The 22,423-nt window shown below is 28.5% G+C and overlaps 1 protein-coding gene across 1 annotated transcript; it reads right to left on the bottom strand.

The window, feature by feature from the left end:
* Nucleotides 1–9,339: 9,339 nt before the first annotated feature.
* Nucleotides 9,340–11,385, bottom strand: LOC126676349 (protein SHI RELATED SEQUENCE 1). Its single transcript, XM_050370534.2, has 2 exons — nt 10,253–11,385; nt 9,340–9,941 (listed from the first exon to the last, which is right to left on the bottom strand). The coding sequence occupies exons 1-2, from the start codon at nt 10,833–10,835 to the stop codon at nt 9,565–9,567; spliced, it is 960 nt and encodes a 319-aa protein (XP_050226491.1). The 5' UTR covers nt 10,836–11,385; the 3' UTR covers nt 9,340–9,564.
* Nucleotides 11,386–22,423: the final 11,038 nt, after the last annotated feature.

Raw genomic sequence — 22,423 nt, 5'->3', positions numbered from 1 at the left:
TTTTAATGTCTCAGCATTTTCATTTCCGTATAATATAGGCTAGGTGTTAGATTTCGTCCAGATGTTATTAGTTATATAATACACTGCCAACATAAGTTATTGTGTTTTTCTATTATTTGACATCGAAGTGATCTTAACCACTCAATTGTTAACTTGAGCATTTATTTAGGGCGAAATTTTGTATTTTGCTTGTTGATTCTATGATATACAATTTTTTGTATTTTGTAACAATGTTTTAAAATTGGATTAGACCAGTTGGTTGGATTGAATTAATTGAGAACCGACTGTTCTTGAAGTCTGATTTAGATATTAAATTTCTAAATTACAAAAAATAAAAATTGAGTTAACCCTTTTTAATTGATTTAATCAAAAAATTTGATAAAAGTATATTAAGTGGAAATATTACATGATATGTAAAACTCATTATATAGAAATTTATATTTTTTTATATAAATATATATTTTATTGTTTTAATATAATTTTGTGGTTCACTATTTTAAATTTTTTTAGAATACATTGTTTTCACTTTAAATAAAAACTCATTATATTTAAAATAATTTTAACTTTTAATTTTTAATTTAGCATGTATCATATTCATCGTAAAGGTAGTTAGATTATTTTTTGACCTTTGTACTCTAAATTATATTTCAAATTAACAAAAGGTGTAAATATGCACTTTAATTCTTATTAAAGAATATTTATATTGCTAAGTTTCAATTCGGTGCAATTCAACCCTTAACTATAAAATCGGTATGAATTAGTTCGGACTAATTATTTATTTTTGTTAGAAACGGGGTCGACGTACGCTGCTTTTATAAATTTAAGGATCGGATTGCACCAAGTTAGAGTTCATAGATATTAATATTTTTTAATCAAAAAGTTAAGAGTGTATATGTAAATTTCGCCTTAATCTACATATTTAAAGGACAATAAATAGAACAAAGAATCCATTCACCCCCTCAACTTGGCACGAAGTATAAAAAGGCCATTTTCAAGTAAATTGGATCAAAACAGCCCATATATGTGCCATCTCGTATCAAAAAGCATCTCCCCAAGTTGCACCCCCTACATACGTGAAACACATTCTCCATTATGAAATGGAAAAATGTTTAAAATAATCTTTAATATTTATTTTATTCCTCAAATTAGCAGTTAATAAACGGCGAACAGCAACTTCTGGAGATTGATGAACGGTTGGAGCTTATGGAGATCGACGAATGGTTCGCTAAAGGCAAACAGCGAACAAGATACGTTTTTGCTGACATGGCTGCTACCGGAGATAGATAGTGCTACTGATGGAGATGAACGACAGCTGGAGACGATCGGCAAAGAAAGGAGACGGCGGCAACAATTCTTCTGCTATTGTGTTATATTTAGGTTTAATTAGGTTAATTAGGATTACTTTGAATAAGTTAGAATTTTAATTATGATTTAATTAAGGTTTTAATTAGAATTAATTAGAGTTAGTTAGGATTAATTAAGATTAAATTAAATATTTCATTTTTTTAATAAAGGGGTGAGATGGTACGAAATGACATATTTGTGAGTTTTTTGACTAATTTTCTTAGAATAATTTTTGAATACTTCTTCTAAGTTGTGGGGTAAAATGATCCTTTGTTCATAAAAGAAAAGGATTATGGTTGGCCAAAGTGAAGGCATTATTCATCTTGCCAAGATCCAACAATGACAACATATATACACCTAAATATAATTGGCCCGCCATTTTGAGTTTTGGATATGTTGGGAAAATCAGAGTCAACAATATCAAAATTCTTCCATACAGATTTAGGGTTAGGTTTCAGACGGTATTACTATTTCATTTTGAGTTGTCTTCCATCCACTGAATACCTGTTTGAACCTGTTACTTACTTTTTATCCCTAGTATTTAGTACTACTTTATGCAAATATTCCTTTATCTCTGGATAAAACAAGAAAAATGTACAATTTGGTTCATGAAATGTATAGAATAGAATATGAATTCTTATGGAATAGAAAAAATTGAAATAGAATAGTTATTCATAATTTATAATTTGGTTAGTTAGTTGGAATATCCAAGATGTAACAATTTTTTTATACCATTTTTAATATTTTTATTTAGAAATGTATTATATTATAAGTTTTGAAATTTATATTGTACAAGTTTCAACTCGAAGTCTAGGGTTGAGGATGAAGTTCATGATGTGAAGTTTGGGTCAAATGTTGAAGGTCTAAAATTGGACTGGAAGGCTAGATGAGATGCACTAACCAATGATTATAATCAGATCGGACTAGCTGGTTGAAACGGAACCGATTAACTATTCGATTCAACAAACTAAAAATCATAAATTTGGCCCAGTTGAATTGGATAGGCTGAACCGATTGATCTGAATTGGACCGGTGATCAAACCAATTGAACTTATACTGGTTCAACCGGTTTAACCGTGCACTTGTATGAAGTTACTTTTGATATATAATCTACTCAACCAGTTGATACAGGGATCGAAAGCCTCACCGATTCAGCCACTGGTTCAGCTTTTGACGTACTGGCCCCAACATAAGTACGCTTAACCGGTGCACTAAGGATACTTTTTAGAATTAAAAGGTTTGATTAGTGAAGTCATTGATTGATTAGGGGTGGAACCAGCTTTATGGCTGAGGTAGTAGCCGCCCTGCAATTTTTTATTTTTTTTACAAAAATATTCCTCATAGTTCTAATATTTTTTTAAAGTATAATTACTTAATTTTAAATTGTATATAATTAGCCCCCTCAAATTTTATTTTATACGAATTAGCTATTTTATAGTAGAATTCCTAGTTCCGTCCTGTCCTCAATGGTTAGAATTTCAATTCCATGGTTAAATAACATTACTTTTCTCTTTGCATTTTTTCCAAAGTGTAGTTACTATAAGCTAATTATATATATATGACTCAACCCCTAAAACTGTCACTGTTTAATGGTGAAGCTCAAATATTCTATTAATTGGATTTGGCAAATAAAAACAAACACATAGACAGAAATAAAATAGTAATATAGTTGACTTTAAAGCCAAATAAGAGAATTTAAGCTGACACATTGAAGAGACCATTCAGAAACTGTAACACAAGCTATGTTTTTTTGTAGTGTTTATCATATAAATATGTGAGAAATTGAAAAAGCTTATACACTTGTCAAATGCTTACTTATCAAACACATTTTTAACTTTTTTATTTTATTTCCCCCCAATAGGTTAGCAATAACTAGCAGTTGCAGTTATTAAAGCTTCCTTGTTCCTTTGTAAAAAGGTCAATGCAATGCTCATCTGTTTTTACTTAATTCACATGCATATTAGGGTTTGGCTCTATCTTTAATTGATAGTTAAGTTTAAGGAAAACAAAGTATTTCAAGTCTAATGAGGAGAAATCTTAGCTGTCTATATATATAATACAAATCTTCATATTAAATTTCAAGCACGACTCAATATGTTCACCCTAAAAGCTCGACAACCGAGAACTAGATTGGCCGACTCAACCGGTTTGACTATAGAAAGGAGCCACTACGATTTGGTTCATTTTAATAATTAGAGATGGTTCAATTACTTTGAATCGAAAAAAGCGGTCTGAACAAGTTGAAACTTAAAAAGCCGACCTATTTTCATAAATTTGATTATGATTCATTTATTTATTTAAACTACAAAAACTCATTTATAAGGTTTAATTATATTTAATATTGTTCTAAGAAGTCTTATATATGTAATCCATATATAAATTTCAAAAACATATATTATATAATATACATATTAGCAGTTCAACCAGTGATTAAATTGATTAAACTGGTTGAATTATAAACCGATTCGACCACCGATTTGGTTTTTTAAAACAAAGATTCGGCCCCTAATATTTCTTTGGCCAGATTATAAGAAAGAACTATATAGTTTACACTATTAAATTGGACTGTCTAATAATGGGACCACTTCAATTATGCTCACAAATCACACAACACATTATATATAGCAAATGGGTGCATACAATAAAAACGATGGCCTCACTCTATATTAGCTTCTATATATCCCAAAGATAAACTTGCGTAAACCACCTATATATCTATCTATTTGTATATACAGTGCCCTAATGCAATAACAAACCCTACTAATCTATTCCCTGTGCTACACTTAAATCATTGCCTTATATGTGCCCTCCTTTTTTCTGACTCTCTAGATTCTAGATGTCTAACTTCTTTTTTAAGCATATAGGTCCAGGTAACTAACAGCCAAGGGCTAAGTTTCTGAACCAATCTACCTATTTTTGCATCTATTCCAAACTCATGCTCATTTGGTTGCGCAAACTATAGCTAAACTACAATTTTGGGCATGAAAAAAGTTGATAAGATGGATAGCTTGCAAATCACATATCTTATAATTAAAATTGGTAAACTATCCTAATCATGCTTTTTTATTAATTTTTGTTCTTTGATTAGTCTTCACCAACGTGTTGGAGAAACTCACACTGAATAATTAATTAGAGAATATTAAGTGAGAATGAGCTGTAACTCAAATGTTATAAACGTTGGGCAGCAAATGCCAATGTCGTGGGTTCAAATCCTCCCACAAACATTCCCCCTCCTCAATTATAAAAAAAAGTGATTTAAAAGTGAAGGTTACCGATACTTAGAAAGTTAGAATATCATAAAATTTATCTTATGCAAGATGAAATTTTGACTGCACTATGTCACTTGGCATATAACATTCTTCGGGTATGGTATCAGAGCGTCAAAAGATCTAACCCCCGAATGGCCATGGACTCAAAATTGAAGATCTAGAGTTGCGTTAATTAGCGAAAAAGACTAAACCCGTAAATATCTCAATAACAAAGCCAAAAAAGTGTTAACGATGGAAGAATTTCTCATTTATGTTTAGCAAATGACAAAGACGCGACCTAGTTGAACTTAATAGAGAATGTTGAAGAGTCTCACATCGAATATTTAAGGTAATGTTATGACTTATAAAATGTTAATTTTTATGAAAAATTAGCTATAACAAAAACAAAAGATATACTAATATTTTTCAAATCACATTAGAATCAATAAAAGCAAAAAAAGTTTGAATTTTTTTAAATTATTAACTAGGATAATATGCCTGTTAATGATTATTACATTTCCTTATAAAGAATGTAAATTATAATAACTTAAAAGAAAATTGATAGATGAAGTGGCATATAAAAAGAAGGAAAGCACATAGATAGGGAAGCAGGATAGAATTTGCTTTTAGGAAATGGTAGGTTTTAAGTGAGATTGTGGAATAGAATGTGCTGCTCAAGAAAACATCATAATCCGAGAAAAGTGGAAGTTTTCATGAGCTCACTCACTCATTCTCATAATCAAATATTTATCTCTTTCTCTTTGTCTCAAACTTTCTGGAGTATAATATATTTATATATATAGCAAATCTTTTTTTAGTTTGATCTATTATTTTTTCGATCTTCATGGAATATATCGATACTCAGTGATATCGTCAAATTTTTTTTATCAACGAGAGGAATTGTAAGAGAAAAAATAATTTTAATTGACGATTTTTTCATGCCAACAAAGGCGGATTTTAAAATTGAGTTTTTCCTTTAGAAATTTGCATCTCGGGCAGGCACACGAATGCGCCTATGAGTGGCTCTACCCCTGTCTACACTTAGTTTATACCTGACGTACCCAATGTTAAATACGCTAAATAAATATATTTTATGTACATAGGTGTATATAATATTGTGTCATATTAGCTCTAAACGAGTTATGTTATGGTTATATTCAAGTAAAAGTTAACATGATGATGGACCAAAATGACAAAATTCTAAAAGTTAAAGATAAAGAAGTATCGTTATTTTTTCATGCTCGCTCCAAATTCGAGAACTAGTCCGTGTTTGACTAGCCAAGCAGACAAACAACCCCGGATCTTTTTTTCCCTCCCTCGTTTTTTTATGATAGATTTCACAAAGAAGCTACAATTATAAAAAGATAAATATATTTTGCCATTTTATATAGACTGCAGTTGGTTCTGCTGATCAAACTACTATACTACACAGTGTGAAAGGCATAAAACACAGCACATATATATCAGCTATCTCAAGCATGCCACTGCACTATAACATAACTCTCTCTTCAGAGAAATCAATTATGAGCAATTCTCCATGAAAGCACATTCATTCTGGCACAAATGTTTATGCCGTTGAATTAAATAAATTTATTTTGATCAATTAAGGTATAGGGCTATCAATTTCGAGGCAATCTATTTAAAGGATACGGCACGAAGTTGAACAATTATGAGTTGAGTTTACACGAGTTTGATCATAAACGAGATAACACGAGAAAACAAGAGAATTGGGTTTAACCCGACTATCCCATAAATGACATGTTTTTTTTTTGATAAATATACATGTTTAAACATGTTTTTTTTACTTAGTTAGTTAACTTGTTTTATATAACTGAAATAATATCCATATGAATAATAAAATAAATATTTAAATGTTATTTTAATCTTTAATAATTTTATATATAAATTAAATAATATTTGTATTTATATGTAATTTTAACACGGCAATACAAATAGACATTCCTAAATTGAGTTCAATAGAATCTAATTTTTTTTAAAATCACATTAAAATATCCTTATCAAATATGAAATAATAAAAATATTCTCATTCAAATAACCTGAAATTATATATATCTGATACTATTTGACCTTAATGGATGAGATTGAATCTAATTTATCATGTCACAAGTTTGTTGTCTGAAATAATTCTTCTCTCAATTATGCACTGTTTTGGAATTAAATAAACAAAATATAATAATCCATTTCTTAAAATCATCTCAATCTTTTTCAATGATTTTATCACATGATTCCAAAACTTGAAAAGTAGATGCATTCATAATCCATATAAGCAGCAGCTGAGACCATTTCTTGGAAACTCAGAGCTTAAACAATAACCTAAAACTAAATGAGATTTCAATCAAAGACCTTCAAAAATTGAAACCAAAAAGTTATATGCTTAATGTTCATTATGAAATGCATAAACATGCTAAAATATGTTTCTAAGAGTACGTAAGTGTGTGCATGCATAAAATAAAACATCAAACTGGGAATAGCATTCAAGAACAAGAAAATGAAACAAGATCCCGATTTCAGAATAATTCAAGCATGAAAGATTTACAATATCTATTTCTTTGTCATAATTCAAAAAAAAATAACCTAAAAAAACAAATATTTTGTCATTGTGAGATTAATCATTGATTGTTTATAGTCTTTCCTCTTAATTCCCCTCTCATGCATCATGTGGCAGACCAACAATATGCTTATTTATTTCCATGGGGACATCTTATGGACTTTCACTAATTTCTACATTATTTAAACAAGAGCTTGTTTAAAAGATTTCAGAATCTAAGCAAGATTAGCAAATATTAAATCAAAAAAAATAATCTAATTAGAGTTAGCTTATACATGACTTCAGACACTATTATTGTGTTCCAAACCTCAAAGAAGCAACTCATACAAAAATAAATGATCAAAAAACTTCATGAAAATACTATTTGAGTTCTGCAGTGGTGACAGAAACAAGAGACAGTTAACACTGCTCGATAATATATGTTTAGTTTAGATCCTAACAAGAACATTAAAAATAAACATGCCAACAACTTTTCCACAGAAAGTTTGTCTCCACCAAAATTCCAAAAAATAGCAGAAAGTTGATTTCCAATTACAATATCTAACCAAATAACTTGATTAGCTTCCTAATCAAAAGGTGCACATAATATATTATAAAGGACATGGTCTCTTTTGGGGATTGGCCTAAAAATCGATATATATATTATTTAGGCCGCGGACTCCGCCAATCAAATGTTAGAAAATGAAAAATTAGAGAAAAATATGTGAATTTTTCTAAAATTTAATTACTCGGCCGACGGTCCATGCATCTTGCATAGACACGACTTATATAAGAACTGGACTGGCTAGGAATAAGAACTGTCCATAGTTCTTTAGAAACTAACTTACACTTACATATTGACAGGAATGTAATCATATTTTGGTTGAACTTAAAGAGAATATCTTGGAGTTTATAAAGAATGATCTTTATGATATGTTTGTACAAAGCATTACAATGTGACAAAAAAACCAACATTAATGAGCAAAAATACAGAAAGGATTTAGCTAGTCTGATTAGGTGTCGGCATTATTGAAAACAGACTGTTTATGTCCATAGAAAAGAAGAAGAAGAAGCCATTTTCAAGAAACAAAGACTTTTGATTAGGTTATTGGGAAGAGAGAAATGTGTTAGGTACAGAGGCTATGGAGTGAGTAGTTATAGAAAAGAAGAAGAGAACATGTTTTGGGTCAGATAATGGTTTGTAGATTAAGGAAAGCTTCAGTTTCTTTGATATGATATGTGAATAAATTCTTTTTTGCAGGTGCATTAATATATCAAGAGTAGTTGTCAAGTAAGATTTCCCATTTTATCATCAAAATTGAATCTATGTATGTCCTTTTCTAGGATAGTTAAGGGTTAATGCTACATGCACCATCTTTCTATGGTAACATTTAATTGTTTCTACTACCATTTTTCTTAAGTTGATGAACATAAGAGAGACAAGACATTAATATTATACTCCATAACAAAAAAGAAAGTGCAAAGTAAATTATAGGATTATTTGCATATGAAATTCAGACTTTTGCATTTATAGCGAGTTAAGCATATTATTTAAAACATTGCATCACACATTCAATTCTTTTCAATTGTATAGCATATTTTTGTTTTTCGACATCGTTTATCAAACGACACTGTTTTTTTATACATTTTGCAGCTTTATATGTTATGAAAAATGGTAATGTGTTATAAAATGTCAAATTTAAAAAGAATGGAATATTGCAACGTTTCAAATAATGTGTGCTTAAATCGCTATAAACGCACAATGTCAGAACTTAAAATGCAAATAATCCAAAATAATACTATATCATATAATCATATGTTTTTTCAACTACTCTTTAAGTACCTTCTGAACTTGAATGCCATCTTTTTTTCTTTGAATTCAAGAATCTCTTATGTGCAGTGCATGGCTGGATAACGCCCATACCTCCTTACGAAGATAAGAAAAATGAAGTGTTTGTCCAACCATTCAAGAAACCATTTCAAACCGGCAAACTTACGGGTAAGCAGGGAAAAAGCAGCTTCAAAGTCTATAACACATACTAGTGCAATGCAAATTCAACTCAACCAGACAAAATTTACCATATTTTCATATATAAATTCTATAAAATAATCAAGAAAACAGCCACACACTCAACTACACTATATATTATACGCTAACACAAAACTTCAGATTTCAAGTAAGAAAAATTAAAGAAGAAATCAAGAAGAGTGAATAATACTTAAAAACACAACATGTTCCTGATTTTCTCTTCTTTGTCTTTTTTTTAATGAACGTGTCTAATCAATGTACTTGTTTCTCAATTCTCAACTACATTTATGATGATCATTATCAAAATACTTAAAACAAAAGATAGTGAAAAATGTTTTGAAACTACTAAGCAAATACAAATCAAGAAAATGAGGGGGGAGGGTTCGGTTTTTATTTCATGATCTTGGGTTCGGAAAGAATTGCGTACCAGCCATGAAAGTATTGAGTGGAGTTGGGTATAAAGATGACGGATCTAAAAATGCATTAGATGAACCCGACGTTACTCCACCACCGCCAGTGGAAGAGATAGCGGCGGCTGCTGTGATTAAGTTAAGAGGCTGAAGCTCACCGCCACCGGAGGAGGTTTCCGTAGGTGGAATATAAGAGCTTTCAGGGCCATGATCGTAGAGAATTCCTTTGAAAACATGACCACCGATGTTCACAGCCGTCTGATATGCATATTGCTCGTCGTTTTCATCAATGCCGCTCACTCTTACACAGCGGAAAACAGCCGATGTGTTTACTTCTGGCGGAAAATTCCCTAGCTCTAACCCTAAATAACAAGAAACGAAAAAACATTAACATATTTTAAGATTAAACATGCAATTAAGACATAGATATTTAAATTATTTTATGTTGTAAGAGCACAGATATCAACAAAAACACACACTCGCACGCAAAGAATGGGGAAAACAGTCTCTTCCCTGTCAATCCATTCGTCAGAAATACTAAAAAACAGTTGAAAAAGAAACAAAAACAAATAAAAAAAGCTGATGGATTTCATTGTACAATTAAGCACGCAATCGATTTTATCTGATTTCGTGTCATATATATATAACAAGAAGAAAAAACAAAAATGTGTACCCGAAGAAGTGGGATTTTCTCTAACTCTTTTCGGGTTGTCTCCATGGATTTGAATTTGGTGTTGCTGTTGCTGTTGAAGAGCAGTGAGCTGCTGTTGTCGTTCGCGGCGTTTAGAAGCGGGAACCCAAGTGCTTTTAACATGGGTGGAGCAGTCGAAGCCTCTACTCTTGCAGCAAGTTCTACACCGCATGTGTATGCAGTCTTTTTTCGCTTGATTTCCACAGTCTTGGCAGCTCATTCCACTACTACTACTGCTCGGTCTCATCATCATGAAGCCTGATCTTGATGGGGAGTCAACATGACTCGGTCCTACTCCTAATCCAGCAGCTGAAGAGTAAAGATCTTGCTGCTGGAGATGACGTTGTTGCAGAAATTCTTGCTGTTGGTGGTGCTGCTGCCACAGTTCGAAACCCTTGTTGTTTGTGGTGTTGTAGTCTTCATTTTTGTACCAGAACCAGCTTTCTTGTGGGATTTCAGTTGCTGGGTTAGTGTTGTCTGCTAGGTTATTATTGTTTGTATTGTTAGTTCTTCCTCCTCCTCCTCCGGTTCCGCTTCCGCTTCCTAATGAGAATAAACCAGCCATTTTTCCACCTCTAAACCTGACCTAATACTCTTCAATTTCAACGCCAAATCCATATCAAACTCTCACTTCGCAATTTTGTGTTTTTATGAGCGGAATTCCGCTCGTTTCTTGATTGTTTCAGCTTTTTTTTGGGGTCTGGTAAGTAACTCTGGTTCTTGACAAATGATAATTACAGTAACCGAACTGGTGGTTAGGGTAATTGTTTGTCTGATGTTATTAGTTGTGTTTGTTTGCAGTAGATATTTTGTTAGAATGTAGAGAGAGAAGTGTTTAAGGAAGAGTGTGCGTCATTAAATTGTAAAACACGGAATTACAGCTGCTTGCAGACTGCTGGTGGAGGCGGAGGCGGTGGTGGTGTTTGTCTGCAACGCCGCCATGGACAGTGTTGTCTGCTGCAATTACCTCAAATTTAATTCTCTCATCTCTTTTCCTCTGATTATTTTGGCAGTGCTTTTAGCTTTCTCTCTGTCTGACCAATGCCTCGTGTCTCCCTCTCTCTCTCTCTCTATTAACTATAACCATAATCAAAACTAATTCTTTTCATTTTATTATTTTTTTGGTATTTTCTGATACTATCTAAACCTTAAATTAAAACAATAACCCTAACAAACTATTTGAAAAACCATATACACTCTAATACTATCTTTTTTTTCACTTTTTATCATAATTTTTAATTATGATTAATCTAATTTACTTTTGAAAAATAATCATACATATGCTTTCTATCCGAAATATAAAAATTATATATGTTCGTACTTTAATTTTAAAAATTAATATAGAGCCGTAAATAAAAAAAGATATGATAAATCCGATAGGAAAAAAATAATTCAAAAGGAGTTTTATTTATACATGTACAAATATTATTCATTGAATGGTTAATACATAATTATTTCTTTTGTTAAATATATAAATAATTATACTACGTTCTATAATGATAATCAATTGAATTGGATTCAAATAATTTCAAAATTATTTAGTGTCATATATATTTTATTACTTAAATTAAATTTAAAATTTATCATTTGATGTATCATTTCAATTAATTTTCTAAGATATGAAAAGATGTGTAGAACTCTTTTAAGAAAATTCTAATATTTAGAAATTATATATTTTTGCTAGATTTTTTGATTTTTAATCTAAATAAAAAATTTGCCCTGAAATTCTGAACATAAAAAATACATGTCATATTTGATTGAATGGGTTTTTGAAATTTTTATTAATCCGGTGTAGGTAAGAATTTACAGTAATTTTCATACTGAAAGTCAAAGCTAGTTAGTAATTATAATCTAAATTCTTCGAAGAAAATATATTAGTAAAAACAAATAATTTTTATTTATAATCTACAATTAATTTATTATTAAAACATTTTAAGACATAATTACACTTAAAATCATTAAAATAAACTTTTTGTAGTTAAAATTAGTCTAGAGATATTTGTACATTAGCTATGGAGGTCGCAATCTCATCTAAACCGGAGACAAGGACTGATTGATCTCTCTCCCTCTCATGCTTATCTAATGGTCTTTTCGGGCGCCACGTGTCTCTCCACCATCCTTCTTTTCCTTTTCCTTCTTTCTACCGGAAAACCCGCTACTTTCCCTTTCCATTCTTCTCTCTACTTCATTCCGATCTTTCTTTCCCATCTATCTTAAATTTTTCACTATATATTGATCAAGTGTAAATTAATTATTAATCTTTAATTATTTAAATTTTTTACTACAAAATTTGTTTATAGCCAATTATAAATAAATATATATATATATATTATACAAATTATCTACTTTATATCCAGTCATTTTATATTGATATTTTAATTAGTTATTATGGTTCTATAAGTTTGAGCATAAATTAGTTTCGTTTTTTTTTTAATTCAAAAATTATTTTTCTCTGATATTTGATTTTTTTTTTCAACCGTAATTTTCTTTGTAAAAGAATTAAGCAATTTCGATCATTTAAAATTTAAAAGCCATAGAGAAAATAATATCTAGCTTTTAAAAATTAAAAAAAATTGATTTCATTTGTGCTCATAGTAACTAACTCTTAATATTTTATATATATTTATGTGAAATCAAAATGTTATAATAATTATTTATAAAATATAGAGTCATATGTTTCCTTTGTTTGACAAGTTATTTTTTTTAACTCTTATAAAATTTTAAAAGAACTCAGAAAGTTTTCTATCTATAAAAAATTAATTTAATTTTTATAAAATGATTCCATTTAAGAAGAAAAAGTCATTTTATAAAAGTCACATTATATAAATATTTTAAAATTTAATCATCTAAAAATACCAGCTTATTATTTCGAGTTTTTTCGTTTATGGTTCCATCTTTCAAAATCTTTAATATTAACCATTATTCAATTTTTCATTTTCTATAGCAAATTATTTATATACGAATAAAAAAAAAATTAGATGTATCCTTTATATTGGAAAATGTTTTATAATCAACCATTTTAACCCAACTTTTAATTACCCTACTTACGTAGCAATGTTTTGTTCGTCAAATTCTCTTCCAGAAATGTATATTTTTAAAAAACATAATCTAATTCATCCGCTGTTTGATTGCCATGTCAGGTGATATTATTAGAAGCTGAGTTAAAATAGGTGAATTACATGGCATTATTCATTTACTTCGTGTTTAAACTATTTTTTAAATAAAAGTGCAGATTGAAATTATAATACATTTGGTTATTTTTTCAACTTGAACAAATAGCTATAATTGAAACTAAATATTGAAAAATGAGTCAAAATTGTAGATTTTAGAAAGTAGAGTCATAAAAAAAAGAGTCGAAGAATGCGATATATTTAGATGAATAATCTATATTTTTACTTTAATTTTGTTATTTCAATTTTCTAACAGATTTTTCTTTATGAAAACCGAACAATAAAAACTATTTTAGTTTCTAAAGTATTAATCTTTCATAGATATAATATGTATGAGAAACAAAATGATATTAAATATGAAAAAGTAAAATTTAGTAATTATATGTAAACATAAGAAGATAGAATGAAATGATGGGAAATTATTGGTCGCATTGCTCCTTCAATAATTGTAGAATAGCCCTAAAAGTATAGTAGCGGAGGGAGATAATCGATTTGCCTTCGAGTGAGTGATGATCTAAGATTTTTGAAATCTAAAAACGTGATATTCTCATTTTTGAGTTTTTTAATCTGAGTTTTAAAAAAGCCATATTCATCTGTTTAGATTGAAATTTATCACTTTTATAAAAGAATAAACTGCTCATACTTTGTAACTCAAACAATTCACTAAATTTAAATTGAAACGGTTGTGTATTTAAAAGTTTGGAAAAGCTATAGTTAAATGTGCCTTTTTGCATCTGTTTACACCGGCCCAAATCTCTTGCATTTTAATCTACTAGCTGCCTAGCTGGTAACAAATTTTTGCATATTGTTGTTAGTACTTAATTAGTATCTTATAAAATTATGTGTGATCATCAATGTTAATTATAAACATATGATGCAGCTGCAAAGAATACCTATTAGATTTTCATAATAGGGCAAACCCATATATCCATAATACTTTCCAAATTTTATATATTACCATTATTTATAACTCAAATAGTATAAATACTAAGATAATTAGTCAGATCGTGGGTTCAGTTATTCCCATAAACGCTCTCCTTCCTATACATATAATCTTATTTAATTTTATATTTAATTTATTTTAAATTTTTAGAGTGTAAAAGTCTACTCACCGTATATCAAATGTGAGACGAAATTTAAATGTCCATTCATTATATATGTTGACAAAACAGACTAAATCATCAAATATGGATATAGATCTCAAAGGTATAAATGAATTCAGAGCATGGTCCTATTGAATAATAAATTTTAAAAAGTTATCAAATAAATAAAGATAATTTTTTTGACGGATTTAGTTATCACCCATATCAATATGTACTATTAAGGACAAAATTGTCATTACATTAGCCATGCATACTATAGACACCCAGATTTTGTATAAAATGTTTGTCACACTAATTTATTATAGGTGATCTAGGCAGATAGATTTAGGCAGGGAAAAAGAGGCGCATCTTATTGAATTCTTAAAAATTATACATTGCATCTCTTGTGCCAATACAGGGGGACACAGCGCCAACTCCTTCTACCTTTTCATTTTTTTAAAGATAAAAGATAATTTTAAATATTTATAATTTGATCAAAAAATTAAATATATAAACTTTGATTTAAATTTTACCACATAGGGTCATGTGAAAATTCGAGATGTTTATATAAAGGCTTAATTAAAAAAAAAATCCCACGTTATAATATTTTTCGTTTATATCCTGATCTAGAAAACATTCATTTGTATCATTTTTTTAATTTTTTATTTTCGTCTCTATCCTAAAGAGCTAATTTGACCTCTTTTTATTTGGAAATATATTCAAAATAATCCTTTATATTTAGCCAATATTCTAATCAAATATTAATATTATTAATCATTTAAAATATTTTCATCCTTTAGTTAAATTAATTGTCAAAAATATAAATTTTAGGGTAGAGATGAAAACGAAAAATCAAAAAAAATGGTACAAGTGAACTTTTTCCTAGGTGAGACGATAAAATGTTACAAGGTGTTTTTTTTAATTAATTAGGCCTTATATAAAACTCCAGTTATACAAGCCGTCATTAAAAATGACAGAAATGACACATTTTTTCTATATTTGTTTAATTCTTTTTACTATTTATTTATATCAACTTAATGATATAATCATAAGAAATAAAATTTATTTTTACCCCTATAATTATTTTTCTATATAAAATTCAAAATACCGTAAATAATGCAAATAAATTTTCAAACACTTCATAATTATTAATAAAGAATATAAAATATAAAATTATATTTATATCATTTTAAATAAGCTTAAAATATCAAGTCTAAATTTATTTTTTAAAATATAATTAAATTTAATATGTTTCTTGTTTAATTTGATTTAAAAATTCTAAAAGTCAATATACTTTTTGTTTGACTCGGTTTTGAATCAAAATATTATAATCTAAAACTAAATAGAAATACTTAAATTTTTAAATGAATATAGTTGTATTTGATTTATATAGAAACTCAATTAATAACTCTATTTTTACTTTTATAGAATTAGATATGTTATTAAATTCATATGCATAAAAAAAATAAAGCGGAATTGAACTAAATAAAATTAGTAAGTAACCCTGCCCAAAGAAGTAAGTAGTTAAAATTTAAAATATCTTTGTTTTATATTAAGCACGATTTATTTAAATTTTAATAATATAAATTATTGTTATAGTTGAAGGAAAATTGAACCATTTATTTCACAGAAAATAAAATATGAAAATAAATCAATAATTTTTTTACTTCTTTTTCAAATCCACTTACTCCGAATTAAGTAAACTTTTTACATTTTTTTACTTGTAGATACTATATTTTATAACGCGTAGCTAGGAATTTGGTTATGATTATTATAATAATGATTTGGCTATAAAAGAAACATAATTTGCCAAAACGGATTATATTTGTAAATTTTAAAAAATTGGTCATAACTGATAAAAATCGCAAAAAACTAATATTTTTATTTTGATGTGAAAGTATAAATTTCTAGACTTTAAATAATCGTAATAATGTTATAGTACAATGTCTGCGGAAAAAAGTTTATATATTGTTAATTATACACTATAATTTCATATGACTCATTTATTGAAAATTGAGCATGCTAGTTTTAATGCACATAAATACAGGGGACCAATATTATTAAACGAATAATATGAAGTTGCAACTAAAAGAATAAGTCATAGAATTATGTTATAATATACTTTTTACATTTATAAATATGTGAATTTTATTAATTATTTATATAAAAGTAAAATTTAACGAAGTTGTATCGTATGATAAGGTGACACATTTTTCGCATTTAGCTATTCTGCAATTAAAGGAAGAAAATGGAAGTTTGACAAAGTGAGTTAAGGACAAGATTGTCACATAAAAGAATTGAATAAAGGATCACTTTACCCCCTGAACTTGGCACAAAGTATCAAAAATGTCCAAATTAGCAAAACGGGATCACTTTTACCCTGAACTTGTCAAATTTAGTACAAAAAACCCCCTCCCCACTCTCACCCTCGAGAGTGTACCTCACTCTCCGGTTTTAATAGGGGTTTCGGTTTTCTAAGGTGATTTTTGATTGAAAAAAGTTTAAAATAGTCCTAATTTTTTTTAAACATTTTAAATTAATACCTAATAATTTAAAAAAATAACAATTTCATCCTTTTAATTTCAAACGTAAAATTACAAATTAATCCTCCAACTTTTACTTATATACCAAATTAATCCCTAAAATTTATATTTTTAATAAAAAAATTAAAATTTTTTACACATTAAATCAGACCCATGGGTCAAAAAATTGACCCATGGGTCTTGAAGAACAGACCCAGGTCTGTTCTTGAAGAACAGACCTGAGTCTGTTCTTAAGAGAACAGACCGGCGGGTCTGTTCTTAAGAGAACAGACCTCGCCGGTCTGTTCTCTCAAGAACAGACTTCCGGCGAGGAGGAAGTTCTCGCCGGAAAAAGAAAAAAAAGTTAAATTTTTTTGGATAAAAGTTCAAAAAGGCCTCTAGATTTATTAGAGTTTAATTGTTATTAATTAGTGTTTGAGTGTGATTAATTAGAGTAAATTAGGTTTAATTAGAAATCCACTCTCCAATTAAGTGCCACGTCAGCATAAGGGGTGTTTTTGTACCGGTTTTAACAAGTTCAGGGTAAAAGTGATCCGGTTTTCTCAATTTGGACGTTTTTGATACTTTGAGGGGTAAAGTGATCCTTTGATCTAAAAGAATTTATAGTTTCTTTTGTGAAAAGAGAATTTATAGATAGACAAATAGAGCAATATATAATAAATAGAGTTACGGACTGACGACGCCCGCCTGCAGCAATATTTGTATTTAGGATTGTTCATACCATCATAGTCCTTCTACCTAACCATGTCTGGGTTGTGTATGAATCTGTGGTTGGATTTTCTAGGGACAATAGTTCCATGCCAAATTTATATTTAGTGTCATTCATGTCCCATTTCCACCAATTAAGGTCCAACAATGTACCAAACCAATTAAAAATTTCAACCGAATCAAATCGAAACCGATAAAAATTTATTTTATTCCTAAATTCAGTAAAAAAAAATTAATAATTTCAAGTTTATTATTAGCAAAACCGTTCGCGCAAGTAATATTATCTGAAAGTACGGATATTGATCCCACAGAGACAATATACCTAATCACTAATTTCAAGTATTCTTTAACCGATCAGCTAGGAAAATATTTTTGGAGTTTTGGTAATTAAAATCGACTAAATCAAAACAATAACTAACTAACAATTCTAAAAGCAGTTGTCAAATATGGTTTAAAACAATAAAATTAAAACACTAAAAGGTTGATACTTTTATATAATCAGCAATTTCATAGATATTGGATTTTTTTGGCAAACTAACAAAAACCGAGCTATTCTAACACACTGAATCCCTCTCTCTCGAATATAAAAACGACAAAATTACTAATTAATCAATTAACTAATACCTAACTAGCTCTCACGACACTAAACATCAATTAATCAATTTAAAACAATTATTAAGCAAACTCAGCGGTTATCTAAATTTTAACTCGCTCTCACGACATTATAATTTACATTTCTAATTATTTGGTCTATTCAATTAATAATCTCTAGATTTATTAATAAAACACGAATCATGATTTAGCTGATATAAAAGTCAATTTAAAATACCTTTTACCAAAAGCTTATTTAAAAGCCAATTTAAAGGTCCATTCGAAGGCCCACTGCGAGGCCCAAACCGAGATATCAAAACGACACCGAAGCGAACTGTTTCGGTATGAAATCCATCATTTTGGCATAAAAATTACTAATTTGGTTTTCAATTTATGCTCTATCCAGCGTCGTTAGTTATGTCATATTACGAATCTAACCGAGTAATACACACCCCTAGTAATCAATATTTTGATAGATTTGTATACTTGACAATTCGTGTCTACGGGTCATAAACGGGTTAGACTTGTTTAGATACGAACTCGATTAGACTAAACACGATACGATTATTAATTGGGTTTGATATTCAAAATCCACACACGACACGAATATTACACGGGTTACACGACACGACACGTATAAACACGTTAATCTAAACGTGTAATTAACAAATCAACCCATTTAAAGTGACACGTTTAAAGCCGTTTAATTATTTAACTACTTTTAAAATTTATTTAATATAATACTAAAAGAATTATTACTATATTTTGAGATAAATACTATTTTAATTATATATAATATAAAAAAATTAATTAAAATTAAGAAATTAATAACATTTAAATAATTAAAATAAATAATATTTAATTAAAATGAATTAACCGTGTTTAAACGGGTTAGGCGTGTATAACTCATTTAGACACGAAATTAATCGTATCGTAAACGAATTGACCGATTTATACCATTTACGTCAAATCCAAATCCGTTTAACTTCGTGTCGTATTATGTAAGCGTGTCGTGTTTAAAATTAATTGTATGATCTATTGTTTTCATTGATGATAAAAAAATTACTATGATAAAAAAAATAGAAAGAACAAGGAAATAAATAAGATGTCGGTTAGTAATCAAACAGAAAGAATTAAAAGAAAAGTAAAGAGTGACGCCAATAATTGTAGAGTGAGCATGTTTCGATGTGTCTGTCTCATATTCTCGAGCCGTGTGTTTGTTCTCATCATAATTCATTCATCAACTACCCTTCTACTCACTCTACACTCTATATAATAAGTCAAATTCAACTCACAATTCCTCATTGTTTTTTTTGAAAAAAAAAAAAAAAAGCTGTTTAGACAAATACAAAAATTAAAAAAATTATAGTTAAATTAGTTAAAATTAATTTATTTATATATTTTTTTATTTTTATCCTTTAATACTCCCTCCGTTTTAATAGAGTTGTCCACTTTGAAAAAAAAATTTGTCCCAAAATTCTTATCAACTTTCAAAAAGTAACTAAGTTTTACACTCAATTTTCCTTTATTATCCTTATTTAAAATCCACTAATGAGTGAATTGAAAGTAAATTGTAAGTGGGCTTAATATTAAATAAGAATATGACAAGAAAAGTAAGTAAAATTTTACAAAACCTATAAGCAATAATTACTTTTCTTAAACTGTGTGATAAAGATAAAGTGGACAACTCTATTGGGACGGAGGGAGTAATTTTTTAAATAAATAAATAATATATTAATAGCTAATTTTTATATTTGTGTATTTTGTATTGATATTGAAAATGGGTATTTATTCCATATTGGAATATGGAGCAATTAATTAAATTGAAGATAATAATGTATATTTATTAGGAGTAATTAATACTTTTAGTTTTAAAATTATAAACCAAAAATAGAAGGTGGCCTATAATTTGGGACGCCGAAAATAGAAAGATGATCTATCTTTGTGGAACGAAGGGAGTACTATTTAATTGAATGAAAACACAAATGTAATCTTTTTAATTAAAAATTAAATTCATCCATAAATTATGATAAACTAAAAATTAATTGAAAAAATTAATTAAATTTTATTTTAAAAAGGCAAAAAATTCACTTTAACCTTCAAAAGCAATAAAAAGAAATTAATAAAATTCTAAGGTCGAAATCTACTCAATTACTTCCTCCGGTCCATAATATTTCTTGCATTTGGCTTTGGCACAAGAATTAAGAAAACAATTAATATGTCTTAATTTGTAAACACTTTACTAAGTTAACCCTATATTGAAACTTGTTTATATTTATGACTACAATTTTCATTTGTTTATTGTATTCTTTCAATAAATTAATAGAGGGCAAACATGGAAAAATAGCAATTAATGCTCTCTTAATATTATAACATGATAAATATTATGGACCAAAATAATTTCTCAAATGCGACAAATATTATGAACCGGAGGGAGTACCACTTTAAAGCTGTCCAAAGTGGTTCACATCACACTGAAATTTTCATTCCGTTATTTTTTATATCTAATGATGAAATGACACATGAAAAATAGTTCAAAAATATTCTTAATGTTTAAAATATTTACTAATTTTATATTTATAATTTTTAACCATTTTTTTATATTTTATATCAATAATTAAGTAATATATAAAATTAAAATATTTATTAAAACAATCGAAACTCAATTAAACACTTCGAAACCTAATTAAACACTTCAAAATTCAACTAAACAAATCGAAATTCAATTAAATCAATCAACATTTAATTAAACCAATTGAAATTAAATTTATTTCTAATTAAATCAACTAAAATTAAAATTAAATATTTTTAAATCACCGCCGATTTTTTTCCCAAATCTATTCCTAAATTTAATTAAGAAAATCTATTTTTTGCATTAGAGAAGACGAACGAGAAGAATAAACCAAGACTCTCTGTTCTTCATTGGAGTGCTTGAGATTCTATTCATTAAAAAAAGTGCTTGAATTCGATCCAAAATGGCAATCGATTCTAGCTTTCATCTTTTTAGACCATTTTTTTAATGGAACCAACTATCTAAATTAGAAACATGTATGGATACTATCTTGAAAGTGATTCAAACAGTAGACTCATTTGATGAAATATGTGTATGATATTAAATTCCCTTTGGAAAGGGATTAATGGTTCATCAAACAAAAGGAAGCTAAAGAAAAGGATCACAAGGCTGTCAGCGTTTATTATAAATATTAGTAGGAGTAGAATATATAAGTGAGATTGTGACAGCTCTAAATACTTATGAGAGTGTTTAGTTTCAACCATAACCTAATAACTAAAACTAGTTAATTGATAGTTGAACCTTCACACTTATAAACTCATCTATATTTGTTTTCCTAACTAATGTGAGATTATCTTTTGACAGCGTTCTCCTATCTTGAGTCGGTGCCTAGATAAAAGATGGCCGGGCAGGGTGAAGTATTAATGCACTAGTGCCAACGAATGTGTGTAGAACTACTATGAGAGTACTATCAAAATGAAGAGCAACAACGTGCAAATGCTACTGCATGGTTATGAACTATTCAAGTTCACGGTTAATGAGAATATATCGGAAATCCTATCGCCTTCTTGCAATTGTTACAATTGCAAAGTCATACTCTCAACAGTGGCGTGGCTAGGAATTAAAAATAAAAAGAAAAAATATAATATTTTTTTATTTAATATATAAAAAGTAAAATATATTAAAATTAAGAGGGTCAATATATAATATTTTCTAAATAACTTGTACCTATTAAAATAAAGTTTACTTGAAAAATTGTAACTTTTGCCAAATTAAGGGGGAGAAATGACTCCATGTAGCTACGCCTCCGACTCTCAAGCTCAAGGTTAATGAGAATATATCGGAAAACCAAAAACCCTTATGGTTGTCTTTTTGCCAAAATTAAATGATTTAACAAAAAAAACTCAATTTAAATTTATAGAAACATTTTAAATTCACCCTAAATCATTTCTACTAATAAACTTCCTAAGGTTTTTAATTAATTTTTGGGTTTTTATAAGACTTCCAAATTTTCATTTTTTTCTTTAAAAACTTCAAATTCATCATGT

Source organism: Mercurialis annua, linkage group LG4, assembly GCF_937616625.2.
Source record: "Mercurialis annua linkage group LG4, ddMerAnnu1.2, whole genome shotgun sequence".
NCBI classification, from domain to species: Eukaryota; Viridiplantae; Streptophyta; class Magnoliopsida; order Malpighiales; family Euphorbiaceae; genus Mercurialis; species Mercurialis annua.
The sequence above is the reverse complement of the archived record's forward strand: the minus strand, read 5'-3'. Positions and strand labels throughout refer to the sequence as shown.

Bases quoted from the DNA above. Each gene is read 5' to 3' on its own strand.
- LOC126676349 (XM_050370534.2), bottom strand. From the start codon at position 10,835: ATGGCTGGTTTATTCTCATTAGGAAGCGGAAGCGGAACCGGAGGAGGA. The intron at 9,942-10,252 runs GTACACATTTTT...CTTGTTATTTAG, and splicing joins AGAAAATCCCACTTCTTCGG to GGTTAGAGCTAGGGAATTTT.